At 31.7% G+C, this 15656-nt stretch overlaps 1 protein-coding gene across 1 annotated transcript in view; it reads left to right on the forward strand.

The window, feature by feature from the left end:
- The window catches only part of LOC148272506 (uncharacterized), a 184456-nt gene that overhangs the window by 14367 nt on the left and 154433 nt on the right, over positions 1 to 15656 (forward strand). Inside the window, exons 6-7 of the mRNA XM_088239953.1 lie at positions 3787 to 4034; positions 5470 to 6200. Coding sequence (XP_088096079.1) covers positions 3787 to 4034; positions 5470 to 6200 — 979 coding nt within the window. The remainder of the gene's footprint in view (positions 1 to 3786; positions 4035 to 5469; positions 6201 to 15656) is intronic.

Consider the following 15656-nt stretch of genomic DNA (forward strand, 5'->3'; position numbering starts at 1 on the left):
AAACCACTTGGACGTTTTTTTTTTTTTTTGTTTTTTAATAAACATAATAATAAAACAGTATTAAAAACATAAAGCATAATTACATAGCAATGAAATACATATTAATAGAAAAATAGTAAACAAAAAAATCCCACAAAGGCATGGCCTGTTCGTGGGTATACAAGAAAATTCTAATGAATTTTTGCTCCTATAATAAATAATGGACAGTTATAATATCTGTAAAGATAATATGGTATTTTTTTTATATAGTTATGAAAAAAGGAGATAAAAATATTAAAAAAAACACAAAAATATTCCTTATTATTAAAGGGCAATAAAATAAATCATAGAAAAAAAAAGTTCCTATCAAGTTTGTAGTTCAAGTTTGAATCCAGGATAGTGCATGTTTTTTAAAAGGAAGTAAAAAAAAGAATTAAAAATTTAATTTTTTTAAAAAGTTAATAAAACAGTGATAGCCGTGATTTGGGTTAGAAATTTTGTTAATCGGCAAAAAAAGCATTACGCTTGGAGCTTGGACGTTTTCATCTCATAAAGATATCGTAAAACTGCCATTACTCATTTTTAGCATTTTGAGGGTTGGACGCTTTCTGCATAACTACGTCCAATTTTTACTGCGTGTAAGAAATATTTTTTTTTATCCAATTACCTATACCACTGAACTTCTTCATTGTTATTATTCCAACTGAAACAAATAATCGTTCTAACTATTATTTTTTTGTAAGGAAGCTATTATTTTTTTTATATAACTGAACTTTTATGTCTTTTGATAATCAATTTTTTGTATCGTACCTTTTTGTTTGTGTTGCATGATTATATCTTTCCCTCGCATGTTTTCACTCTCCCGCACTCCCCCCCAAGCATGCTCTGTTGTTCCGGACTGTGCATTTTTCTGTTTTGTTTGACGTTTCTCTTTGCATGTTTGTTTGCAGTTTGCACGACTTTGTCCATTTGCCAAAAACTTTACTGGAGCGTCTAATTTAATTTTATGCTTTTGGCTGTGTGAAATCTGTGCCAAATTTTATTTAAAGAGTCACTCCTTAAATGCATCCTCCATAATTCTAATTTTACACCGTTTGTGCGTGACGGAGGGATTTCTCGGTATGGATTGGTCAAGGCTAATAATATGATGTATATTATTCATTATAATATGCTCCTTACCAATACTATCACCACTTTTCTTAAAACATGTCATTTAATTAAAATGGGCCACTTTTCAAATTTTTTCTGAAATAAATTTTATTATCATATTCCGTTAATTTTAAATATCACCGGTAATACTGCAATAACGCCTAACCCATTTAAAAAAAAAATGAAAACGTTTTACCTGCAATAAATCCACAATAGAGACTAAGAGCCGTTAGTTTTAAATTATTACTATTTTTACTCTAAATAATAATAGTTGTTCTGATACCCTGGCGGTATTTTTGATTGGTTAAAATTACATAGATTAGATTACATTATTATTGATTAGATTGAACAAACTTGCCTTGCTAGAATGAACCTATCTGAAAATTCTAGATGTAGGTTCTGCAGTGCAGATGAGGAAACACCTGTACACATTCTATGTGAATGTGATACTTAACATCATAAAAGAAGCTTCATCCTCGGGGGACGACTGGTTAAACCTGAGGATATAAAAGAACCCGCCCCCTATCTGATTGCTCGATACTTTACGGATCTGGGCTTGGAGGGGAAGATTTAGAAAAATGATAACTCACCTTCCACACAGTAGCCAGGCTCTTTATATACCTTGGTTTGGAGGGCGAGAACTATTCATAGGGACCCGTCACAATAGATCTTCACAGGTCACAGTGCCGTCAGGAGCTTAAAGCATAGCACTGACCCTTATTTGTAGAGGATTCTTAGGAATAAGAATACAAATAATATATTTGAACCGGGTTGTAGTCCCATGGTAGTATTGTGGACTCACGCACCAAAAGTTTGAGGTTCAAATCCCACTCTACCACAACTCAATTTTCATTTTGTTAGCAAAAGTTATTTGCGACTTTTAGGAAATGATCTGAAAATTCAAATGTTTTATTAAGTAATAAGAACTCTCAAGTATTTTCTTTTAAAAAAAAAAAAAATAAATTAACAGAACTCCTTTAAGGTTCCCCTGCCAAAAAATTCAATCGATAGTTACGTGGTATTGCAGTATCATCGACAATATCAACTTTTCAACTCTAAAAAGGCATGTGATTGATGCGCTTGTGTGTGTTGTGATGTGAATAGCCAAAATTAAGTTATACTTTGCTCAGAATTTTTAGCTGCTGTAAATTTTGTCGTTTATGTCAAAAACTCTCTTTGAAGACATTTTTTATAAAATCAACAGATTTTTATCACTATAAATTAGAATACGAATTGTCTTTTGGGTTCACATTAATATCTTGGTTTTAATCCTATTTATTTCTTTCATTTATGGCCCTAATAGTTTGACACCTGTCTTACTTTCATTGTTTCCGAACTATGCTCATTTTTCATACAAGAAGTATCTCTTGGTTTTAATTCGTCTACTAGAATATGCACAACCTTTAAGATATTTCCTTTAAAACAATAAAATAACTTGGGCCAAAAATTATGGATTAAGCCTTTGTCCTGAACACAGTCTATTAAATCTAAGATGGTAAATAAATAAATGATCTTAAATATTTATTAAATACAGATATTCTTCCTATAACATGATAGATAGGTTCCTAAAAAGGCCAGGCTATATTAAACAGTGTTATATGAGACTCGGGGCAGTACAAAAAGACTGGTGGGTTCAGAGAAAAAAAAGATTCGCATTGATGTATATTTAAAAAAAATGTATTTCTGTGTCAAATATTAAAATATAACTTTGAATATTTGTAAAATTTGATGATTTTCTCTTTCGCCGCTGCTTGTCTAAACTTTTATATTTCGATAACAGCAAAATATCACGATTTAAATTAATAAGGGTCTATGAAACACTTTCGAGCAAAAAAAAAAAATTTTTGTATTTATTAGTAGCATAAAAAATATTTTTTAAGTTACAATTTTTAATTCTCGCGAAAACGGTCCATTGCGTTGCCCATGGCCCTAATACGTTACTATTCTGGTTAATTTTGAACTGTGTTTGTGAACGTTTAAATTTAAATACAACATCGTCACGAATCTTGACGTCACAGGCCAAACATGTCGCATTTTGGTAAAGAAATATTTTTTAACAATTTCATTTGAAAAATAATTTATTTATGAAAACATTTTGTCACAATATCCATATTGATTCTGAAAATACAATTAATTTTTGTAAATTAATTTGACATATTTTTATTGGTATTTGTAAAATGTGATTTTTCCTATTATCCGTACTAGGGGATGAGATGCGTATTTTGAAGACATGGAAAATTGTACACTCCCGACATTGCTAATTTTCCTCTCCATTGTCTTAATAGTTTGAGCCGTTGTTCTTTTTAAATTTAGATTTTTGCAATGTATGACCAGCGCCAGATCTTATATGTTCTAGCGTTCTGTCACTTACTGGAAAAGGACGGAAATATACACGTCTTTAAATTAAAACGAGCATAATACTCTCTCCTACGCTCTCCAAAGCTATGGACCTTTTTTATTCTTTTATCACTCTCATCTGTGAATCAAAAATACAAAAAGCGGTGTTGTAGAAGTGTTATAGGAAGGATACCTGTACTAATATTTTTAGTTATGTGTTCGTTTTGAAATTACCCGCCTTACTGGGCATGACTTCTAAAAATACGTAAATGAAAGTTGTTTCAATATTATTCCTGTTCTAAATGTTCACTGTTCGTTCAGGAATGAATTTCCGCATGGCTCAGAACAAGTTGGCAGAGCAGGCCTCGCGGATGCTCACTTCCGAAGTCAAGGGAATACTCAAGTCCAGGTCTAGTGCCATTCCTCTCCTTCCCTCAGCTGTGGAGGCCAAGGTCAAGACCCTTCCAGACAAGAAGACCACCGTTCCACCTGTGCTGAAAGCCAAGAGTGATTTGGACAAAAACAGCCAGACCATCGGGAAATCGCTAACCAAAGGAGAGAGCTCAGAAGTAAGTAGGATATAGATTATTTTATGTCCTCTAGACTTTATGATCGTATACTAAATACATTATTTCTCTGCATCTCTTTGTGTAGGTGCAGAAATAATGTACTAGTTTTATTTAGTAATAACAGGGCCCCAATTGCTATAGGAAGTTAAGTTATCCTTAATTGTCTATAAAGTAAATTTTATTTATTATATATACAGCTTAAGCCAATTACAACAATTACATGAAGAAACATATTTACAAGAAACTGAACCAAAAGAACAGAAAGCTACGTAGCAAAGACCAACAAGGGTAATAAAATAATGTGAATATTATATTCATAATCACAATAAACATACAAGACTTCGAGCTAAACCATGCCAATCTATCTTCATCCCACACTGTTTTAGTGGCGATGAGATCTAAGAAAAGCCAGAAGATCTATCCCAAAGAATTCCAAATTATGTGATGAATTGACTAATTTACGCATTCTGGACATTGAGGCATAAAAACAAAAGTTGCTATTAGAAGATTTTGACTTCTGGTGACACGGTTGGGAACATGAAAAAAAAAATTGATTGCAACAGAGATGGGACATCACTTATAGCATTAAGTATTTTGAAAATGCATATAAGGTCCATCTCAGTTCTACGTCTCTCCAATGAAGACAGATTGAGAGATGGCTCTATTTCAAAATAGGAATAATTACCCCTTTACAATCCGAGCAACCATGCCACTTTTCTTCGAAAACGGTGTTGGACAGACTCGACATGGTCAATATGAGTCCTAGAGACGAAAAAAATATAAAGTTTTACGTGTAATAAATAAATTAAACAGAAACGAGACCAAATCTTATCAAGTTTTCTAAACAAAAATGTTCATATTTGTATCTTTTTTTTCAGTAGTGTTCAATTAGAGGATACTGATGAAAATGCCTTAAATTTTTCAAATTTATTTTAATTAAAAAAAAACACATTTTCCTACAGAAAATACGATTATAATTAATAGACAATGAAGATAACTCTGTTAACTTCCTATTGTAATAGAGGCCAATATATATATATTTTTTGACAATGTTACATATTTAGGTTAAATATTGGCCTTGTTTGTAAACAAATTTTAATGTTTTTAATTGTTAAGTGGAGTCTCTAATTTTTGCTGATAATGTCATCTGCATTTGAACCGTTTAGTAAATAAACTGATTATTATTATCGATAAACATTCAGGTAGTCGAATATTTTTTTCAATAAAATAATATATTTTTTAAAGTAAGTATTTGAGATATGGCTGCCATCTATTGTGGCATTACAAAACATGAGAATGTTTGAAAAGTTTATATTTGGTTTGAAACTTTGATGTTATAAATATATTGACAAAACATTATTTTAGGAATTCATCTCCTTAGTTGCTTTGTATTTTTTATTGGAATATTAAAACACATGTTTTTACTTTTCATTAGGGCCTGAAGGACGAAGGAATCGACAGTTCATCCGATGAAGCGAGTGCTTCAGGAAGTAGTCATTCTTCTGACGATAGCTGTTCAACATCCGAGACTTCCGAAGAATCCGAGGACGAGGTAGACCACGAGAAATCACCAGAACCTACACTAGTCAAACCGTCGCAACTCAAGAATTCAAGAACAGAATCCGACATCGCGAGAGTCGCTAAAGACAACACGAAATCTGACGGAAGAATAAAACTGCCTTGCATGGATGAAATGAAAGCGAGAAAAATAATGGAGAGATGCATGTCGAAGACAGAGAAAGACTTGCCTAAGATGAGAGTTCCGATAGTTCCTAAGAAGGTTTTACCGGGAAGTGAAATACCGAAAGAAAATCCTCTAAGTCCGAACGCAATAAGAATGAAGAACCTAAAAAATGGCAGTTTCGCTCTCGGCAAAAGCCTCGATAGCAAAAACATGGCTGAAATAACAAACAACCGTTTGAACATTGCAAACTCTAATGTTTTACCTGCGGATAAAAATGAAAACGTCGTTCAAACTCCCTGGGGAAGAAAGCTGATCCCGCCTGTTAGCAAGTCCCAGAGTGTGCACGTGTTCAACGCTTCTCTGGCCAGCCGGTTGAGGAACGGGAAGAACGAGAAGAAGCAGGGAGAGGGTTCGGAGAGTGACGGCGAGAGCAGCGGAGGAAGGGAGGTTCGAAGAATTACCAAGCAGAGGCGAGCGTTCCGGTAAGTCTCTTTTTTTTTTTAAATTGTATTTAAACAAATTTTTTTGTACGTTCTTGATGACCTCAGGCATCGGTAGCTTTTGCATGAGTTTTATCTCAGCGTTTGCAGAATCAACCTTCCGATAAGAGCGATTACTTTATTTAATCATATTTATTAGGAAATCGACCTTTTTCTCTTTACCGTAGGAAAATACTGAACAAAGGGCTAGTTTTACATTTACTTTTTTTCTTCTTAATTAATGCCAAACACAAAAAGATTAATTTTAATGATTATTGAACAAATTAAATTAATTTAGTGCCCAAAATTTGTATCAATTTAAAAATAATATATTTTAATACTTAGATGTGTTTTTTTATATGAATAAAAGACGAGTAATACTTTAATCCACAGATTGGGAAAACTAAATTTAAATTTATCATACTCAATTAAAATTACAGTTATATAATTTTATTTATTTATTTAAATGTACAATATAGCACTACTGCCAATTACAATGTATATGTATTATTTTACTAGGTAATTACAAAAACATGTTTAAAAAAAAGAAACACAATATATTATTCAGGTCCATAAAAACAATAGTAAACAAAGACGAATAAGTAACTATAGTCCTTAAATATAGCTTGATTAGATTGACTGTCAGCAAAAGTGATGACATAACTTTGTAGGAACGTCTAAAAAGTGATTTATTTATTATTTTATTTTGACACACGAAAAATCATTCATATCTGGCATGCTAATTATTTTTTAATACTATGCTTGTAACTAAAGTTTTTTAGTTTGGGAAATATGTCAATTTGTATAGTTTATTGAGATTTTTCCAAAATTTGACCTTCAAGCATTCAGAATGTTATTTATTTTCATTATTTTAGTATTTCTAAAATTATTTTTTGGTAGTTATAAACATTTGTGATTAAAATACGTCGGAACATCCCTCAAACTAGGGTTAAACCTGTGCTGAGGACATTTAACAATATACTTTTAAAAAAATATATTTTTACCGGTGAGAATATACAAAAAAGACTTAATATACAGAGATAATTAACAAAATGTTCAGACAGTTTTTAACACTACGTATTTATGTTCATATTTCATATATGTATACCTTTATTATTTATATTATAAAACACAAAATAAAAGAACAAAAACATAACGTAAACTAAACATTTGTGCGGCAAATGATTCAATATTGGTTTGGGCAAATGGGACAATCCATTTTACTTCTACCGCGCTCCACTTTCCATTTTTTATAGCCTTTTTGAACGTTTCCTTGTTATTTTGAGTTTGTCCAAATATTTTTAGATAAAAGGTGTGTAAAGTGGCAACTTAAACCAGCAAATGACAGGTCATAAGCCCTGTAAATCCCTTGACTTCCATTCAACGAGTTGATGTATGAAATGCAGTTTTTTCCTAACCTTGAAAGCGCCATTTATTTCATCAACATACAGATGCTGAAAAATTATCTGAATGCACTCAAGGTACAAATAATAATCAATACTAAAGATGTATTTATTTATCAAATTAATTGCAAGAAAATTATAATCAACACTTGTTAACATAAAACATTTACTATATGAAGATAAAAAAAATATTTGTGCCATATAATACCATTATTGATTCTTCTCAATGTACATTTAACTTGCATTGAGCCAAACACTTTTTGAATACATAATTTTTTGTCGTATTAGTAAGCATGCATAATGCATTTAGATCAGTGGCAAACGGTGACTTTTTTATAGGTAAGCTATATATTTTTTTAATGGTCTGTACCTGCATATACCATACATAATATAAGTAATAAAGTATATATACGGCTTCTTTCTCTATAGTTTTGTGTGAATACAATGTCATCTCTCCGCTTCAGCCGCTGAACACAGAAAACCGGCTTATTTTTAATTAAAATAATTATTACCTATAATCAACCAATTAAATTTAAACAATAATTAATATTTCCGCTATATATGAAGGCATATTGTCTATTATTTATATTCAATACATATTACAGCAGGGCCTCGATAGTCCGAACCCCAGCTAATCCGAACGCCTCTATAGTCCGAACGACCCCCCTACCTTTGAGAAGCCTCTGTGGGCCTTGTTATTTGAATAAGTTGTCATTTTCGGCCAAGATGCGAAAGATTTTGCTCATAAATGTAATCAAAACAAGATAAAAAATAAAACAAAGTAAATCGAAAATTTCAATTCATATCTACAGACAAAAAAAAAAAGAAAATAAAAGTACCTATTGAAATTAAAATCAAAAAAATGGAAATAAAATAAGAACGAAATAAAAGAAAAGGTTAACCTAAGAAAATAACAAAAATGTATTCAATGAGAGATAAAAAAATATTTTACATAAATAATAAATCAATGTGAGAACGTTCTGTCTACTAACCGCTTACGTAATAAAAACATAATTTTATTTTTATTATGACATGTTTTCATGTCAAGTGGCAACACATTAAATATTTTTGGAACAATATAATCCAACATACTTTGTTTTATATCGAAAAATGCCCTTTAAAATATCTGCATCCGAACGTTTCGTCCATCCGAACAGGGTATAAATTTTGGGTGTTCGGACTATCAAGGCCTTGCTGTATATGCAAAAGTTAAAAAAAATAAAACAATGACATTCATTAGATGTATTCAAAATAATATTGGAACAAAAATGTTAACACTGAGCACCGCCACGTGACCTTCTTTTAATAACCCCTAAAAATGAATAATGCCAAAAATTGACACATGCACCGAGCGGAGCGCCACTAACATAACATTAAGACCGGCGGATGAAAGAAGTGATGTCATATGTCAACTGTATATTATCAAAGGAAAACGGTCCTTAGGAAATAATATTCGAAATGCTATTCTCCAAATAGAGAAGCTACGAATAATATCTGTAATCAGCGAGTTCACTTCAAGAGAAAAAATCAGCAACTGGGTTTTGAGACGATAAAATACAGTATACATTTTGTATGAAGAAATAAGCTGAAGTAATCGGCCAGTTGCCTTCTCCTACTGGTAACTGTATATTGAAAAGATATTTGATTATTTAAATCAAATATCTTTTTCTTTAATCCTTCTTAAATTATACAACATGGAGGAGGTATTTCACATTAAAAAAGCATTAAAAAATAATATTCCCCTTATGAATAATCAAATGTCTTTTCAATATAGCCCACTTTTTGATTTAAAAATTAACCAATCGTGTAAAGTTCAACCCCTTAGCTCCTCCTCCTTAAACATTAACAGATGGAAGAATCGAAGGAATAGGCGGCCTCCGTGGTGTAGTGGTCAAGACGCTTGACTCACGCACGGAAGGTTCCGGGTTCGATTCCCGGTGAGAACACAAAAATTAAAATGTGATTTTTCTCAAGCCTGGATGCTCAGTGATGTAATTCACCATTCACCACTGTAATTAGGTCTCCTAGCCTGTTGTGGTGCAAAAAAAAAAAAAATGTAAAATGTAAAAAATAGGTGTTAAATATTGGCAGAATAGTGAATGTTACACGGTGTGTAAAGCGGCCTATTGAACAAGCCTATGACAGGTCATAATCCCTGTAGATGCCGAGACTTATATATTCCCTTCTCTCAAATGTTCTTCATCTATGTTGTAATATGTTGACATACAGCTTCCTAGGGGGTTGAATCCAGTCCTTGTGTACAAAAAATTGGACAACCTCAAAACATTGTTGACCTTTAGATTAAATATAAACATAAATACCTAGTGCTTAAAGTTGTCTTTAACATTTTGCAATTTCTCTCTTTATATCAAATATTCTCACATGTAAAAAAAATAAAAAAGTATATTGTTAAGCTTCCTCGGCAAGGGTAACACCCCAGTGAGGACACATTATTTTTATTGTTTATTATTGTTTATAATGCGGAAAAATGAATAAATAAATAAATTCAAGATTATAAAATATATAGAAAAGTAAAAATTAAAAAAAAAATCTTTTAGATTTTACAGGATACAAAATATTGTTTATATCCAAAGGCAGGTCAGAAACAGTTACATTTAAAAAATAACAGTTAAGTATTTTAAATAGCAAATATATTATATAATATATTTCTGGTTGTGTCACTATAAATTTTGTCTCTGTAATCAGCTAATGTGTGTATAATATTTTTAGTGAATAAATAATAATAATAATAAAAATATTGCTTGAAGTAATTTAAAAACAAGATAAACTTTAATTAGCTCATCATTGTTTTCCTATCTGTATCCGTGGTACATAGGGCACTGCATTAGCACTCCGATTGCAGTGTATCTTGATAATTTTACACACCATTCCCTGGTATGGTTTTTTAAATTTTTTTATGTAATCAATAATTTAAAATTTCCGAAGATGGTTGCTTAGGCAAAACGGCTTGATTTTTATTATTGTCTGATGACATTTACACGGCGAGGACGTCATCGTGGCTAAACACCGTAGAATATAGAAGAATAGAAATTGCAATGAAAAAGCAGGCCAATTTTAGGTTACTCCAAAACGTATCCGGCTCATCCAACCATGGCCAGGTGATGACAGCCATTGTTTAAGCTTAATGGCGAAACGTCTATGATTTTCTAATTTTGCGTCGTGTTATGTACTTTAAACATTGACATATTAATACACATAGACATCAGGGGCAAACCGTGTATAAAAGCGATTATGCGCAGCTTAACATTATATTTGATTATCCATAATAATGTTTTACGGTAACTTAATTTATAGAAAAACAAACAAATTACTACTATTTCTTATAAAACATAGCCACCATTTGTATTTTTCTCCAAATATAAATAAAAATATTATTAAGCGCCAGCAACGAGCCAAGAAACTAGCCGATTACTCCAGCTTATTTCTTCATACAAATAAGTGGACTATATTTTGAACATCTTAAACCCAGTGGCGGGATTTTTCTCTTAGAGTAAACTTGCAGATTACACAAATTCTTTGAAGATTCTCGATTTGGAAAACAGTGTTTCAAACATTATTTCTTAAGGACTATTTTTCTTTGAGATTATACTTTTGACATATGACTCGCAACACATGTGGCGCTCGACGCGGCCGTTTTTGGCATTATTCATTTCTAGAACAAATTGGCCAGTTGACATTTCAATCGAAATGACTGACTAAATTCATTGTACTATTTTTTATAAACTTTTGTGTAAGTTATGTGTTAAATTAATGGATTATATAGCTACACAATATAATATATCACGACGTTACGTCGTTTGAGTTGAATTCATAGATGAGAGTTGTTGTATCACACGGAACCACAGAAAAAATAGCAATTTATAATATATATTACTTACATTATATTATGTACCTCCTATGTAGGTACAAATAAATGATATTTTTGTATAGCTTACCTGTAAATAAAATCACCGTTCGCCACTGATTGACATGCCCTGAGCCCTCAGAAAATATGAAACTTAACTCACACCCAAACGCTCAGTCATGCCCAACGCGTGTTTAGTCGTTCTTCAGGCGTGACATTTAGAATCGAAACCAAAATGCTTGCTTGTGTCATGAAAGCGTGTAAAAACCTTTCGGATAGACATTGTAAAAAGGATTGCGTAATTTTTCATTAATAATTATTAGTCCACGTGTGATTAACGAAGCTTAAAACTATCAATATTCAAATATAAATATTATTTTCTGTAAACGTCAAACTACGCCTAGCGGCGCAACTACGAAGCTTTTCTTACTTTCAGCGCTGTACTGATAGGAAAAAGTTTTTAAAAATATATAAATGTGCGTTAATATTATTTTTGCATTCCACAAAATCCAGTGTAAAGAAATAAATGCGTCAAAATATAAGGAATTTAAGGAAATAATTTGATTGGTATCCATAAAAAATAATGTTGATTGTTAACGTTAAAATGCCAAGGTTTTTATTCACCAAAAATTAGTATCCTCCATTTTTTGGTAGCATATGCGTGATTGTTAAATGCTGCCCTGGTATAAATAAACAAACTTAGTAACTATGGTTCGTTTTCGTGTCACTACTTTTAAAAATATTTTACTCTATAGGGCGCGTCTACATATTAACATGTCAATGACTTGAAGGAATTATTTGGCATTATGAGGCAGATTTGAAAGCATTATTTCAAGCCCAAAATGACTTGCAGTTTGTCAAAAATTCAAACATTGCTGAAGCATTCAGAAAATCTGTTTATATTATTACAACAGAGATGAAGTACATTTTACAGAATACCTTCTTTTACCTTATTTTACAGAATATTACCATATAGAAGTCTAGGCATTTACAGGGCTTATGAAAAGTTTCAGGCGTGGACTAGTATGTAGGTGAAATAATTTAATTAGCCTTCTTCTCTATCATAGCTCTTGATCCTCCAGAGACAAAAAGTAGCGCATCATCCGCATAAGCCACCGTCGTGCAACCCTTTGGCAGCGGAAGTAACAAAAGGTCATCGAATAAAAGGTTCCACAGGGTCGGCCCAAGAACCGAACCCTGAGGACAGCCCATAGTAGATGCCCGAACCACACACGTATCGCCATACCTGATGGACACCTCTCTGTCAACAAAATAACTAGAAATAATCTTAAAAAGCTGTCCCGGACAGAGCCTGTTCTTTAGTTTTGAGAGAACCATCGGCCACCGTGCGTTATCGAAGGCACCAGATATATCCAGAAATACACCCATGACGTACTTTTCGCTGCTATCTTTCACCCAATTTAGTGCATATAAAATGGAATGCTCAGTAGATTTCCTTCGGACAAATCCAAACTGACGGTCACAGAGAGGCGACAGGGAGACGTCAAGTCTTCCCCTAATCAGCTTTTCATAAACCTTTCCCATCACAAACATCAACAGATTAAAGAATTGAAGGAATATAGATGTTAAAATATGGGCAGAATGGCGAATGTTACACAGTGTGTAAAGTGGCAACTTAAACCCGCCAACGACAGGTCATAAGTCCTGTAGATGCCTAGACTTCTATATTACCTTCTCTAAAATGTCCACTTTGTGCCTATTAAACATTAATACCAATTTTAACTTAACGATTTTATTTAGTTTTTACTTGAGTTACTTTTTACTTTATAATATCACTCGTAATAATTCATAGTTGGTCTATAATGGCATTGGGGAGGATTTTCGTTTAAATAGTGAGTGATTACTTAAAGCAGGGGAAGGTTAATTATGACGATTTCCGAAAGGGTGTATAACAACCCCTATATTTTCTGTTTATATAAAATAAAATACATGCACAGATTATTAAAAAAAACTCAATCGATGCAAGTTGTTCATGACCGCAACCGTAGAATATAAAACTTACCTTCCTAATTCAGATATTAAAATAAATTCATATAATTATGTTAAAAGAATAAAAAAAACAGTAACTTCCTTTAGCAGAATAAACGGGTAAATTTTTCGTGTTGGTAATATTTAAATTTGAACGTGATTTTTCAGACGTATTTTTAGGAATAAAATTTTTGTAAATAAATTTTTATCTTTTGAATTACCAAAGTATTTCAATTTTCTCTATATTTTTAATAAGTTGTATATTATTTTTTTAAATATATTGACTTATTTTTCATTTTCATCATTTTCTGATAGTAAGTTATCAAAAACTCTAAATTTGTTGCAACAGAGAGGGAAAACATTTTTGAGTAGGGAATATGGAAGCTTAGACATTTACAGGACTTATGACCTGTCTTTGGCTGGTTTAAGTGGCCACATTAAACACTGTGTAAAATTCACCATTCTGCCTATGTTTTTAAGCATCCACGATTCCACAACTATTATGTCTGTTTACTTTTGCGAAGTAAAAGAGCTGAAACCTTTATCATGTGGGTGAGATTCATCCGGCTGGACCATTTCACCTACAAGACAACGCCTGAAAACATTTTTTTATATTTTCACCTTTTATATTATTTTGAGTTTGTCTAAATTTTTGAAGACAAAAGACTGGATTTCACCCTCTAGGAAGTAATTAAGATTAACAATTTTTTAAATAAAATAATTATGAAAAAAATATTTTATTAATCTTAATGACTCCCTAGGGGGTGAAATATATTGAAATTTGAAAAAAATTGTCCACAAACATTTAGACAAACTCGAAATATTTTAATAAAACCAACTGGTCCAAGAAGTTTATTTTTTTATGTAGATTTTTTTATTTTTTCAACAATATACGTAAGAGGTAAAACAGAGTATTAAAAAAATAAAGGATAATTACATAGCAATGAAATACTTATTAATAGTAAACAAAAAATCCCACAAAGGCATGGCCTGTTCGTGGGTATACAAGAAAATGTTAATAAATTTTTGCTCCTATAATGAATAGACAGCTATAATATTTTTGTGTAACATAAGAAAGAGAAAATAAAATATTCTATAAAAGATTATATGGTATTTTTTAAAAATAGTAATTAAAAAAGGAAATAAAAAATATAAAAGAAACATAAAAATATTCCTTATTATTAAAGGGCAAAAAAATATATCATAGAAAAAAAGAGTTCATATCTTTAGTTTGAATCCAGGATAGTTCGTGTTTTTTAAAAGAAGGAAAATTTTGAAAGTTTGGAATCAATGAACTATTATCAGTAAAAAGAGAAATGAACAATTTTGGGCCCATAAAATATGCATGTCTCTGTGCGAGCCTCGTTTTAGATATTTAAAAATTGACAAATTGCTTCTAGGCGTTGCCTGGTATGTGAAATAATTTAATCAGATGAATCTCTTTTCAACAATAAAGGTTTCAGCAGCTCTTAAACTACACGAAAATCAACAGATGGAAGAATTGAAGAAATATGGATTAAAAAACATAGGCAGAATGGTGAATGTTTCACGTTGTGTAAAGTGGCTTCTTAAACCAGCCAATGACAGGTCATAAGCCATGTAAATACCTAGGCTTCCATATTCCCTTCTCCAAAAGGTTCTCCATCTCTGTTGTAATTTGTTATACCAGTTAGGTTAATCCACAATGTTTTGAGTATGTGCAAATGTTTGCAGACAAAATATGGCTTTTGCCAATAGCTGCCTTTCGCTTATGAAAGCAGTATAGCGAAAAGGCAGTTAAATGTATCAGGGGGGTATTTTGTATATGCAGATGATACTCTATTGATATATAGTGGTGATAATGAAACCCAACTGCCAAACAACATCAACGAGGATCCGAATAATTTTATGTACTGGTCAGATAATAACTCATTAAAAATAAATACAAATAAGACTAAATATATGATAGTAAAACAAAACAACAAACGCCCCATAAAACTTGACCTAATAATGAGCAAATTAAACAAACAGAAAATGTAAAGTACTTGGGTTTAGAAGTAGATGAAAAATTAGCGTGGACAAAGCACATCAAAGCAGTTATAAAAAAACTGGGTCCAATTATTGGAATAATGAGAAGAACAGAAGTCTCTGATAAAAGTACAAAATTAATGATATACAATGCTTTTATACTTCCACACTCTGTATATGGATTAATAATATGGT

The sequence above is a fragment of the Micrasema longulum genome, unplaced genomic scaffold (assembly GCF_059751315.1).
Source record: "Micrasema longulum isolate JH-2025_06_02 unplaced genomic scaffold, ASM5975131v1 h1tg002312l, whole genome shotgun sequence".
Classification (NCBI taxonomy): domain Eukaryota; kingdom Metazoa; phylum Arthropoda; class Insecta; order Trichoptera; family Brachycentridae; genus Micrasema; species Micrasema longulum.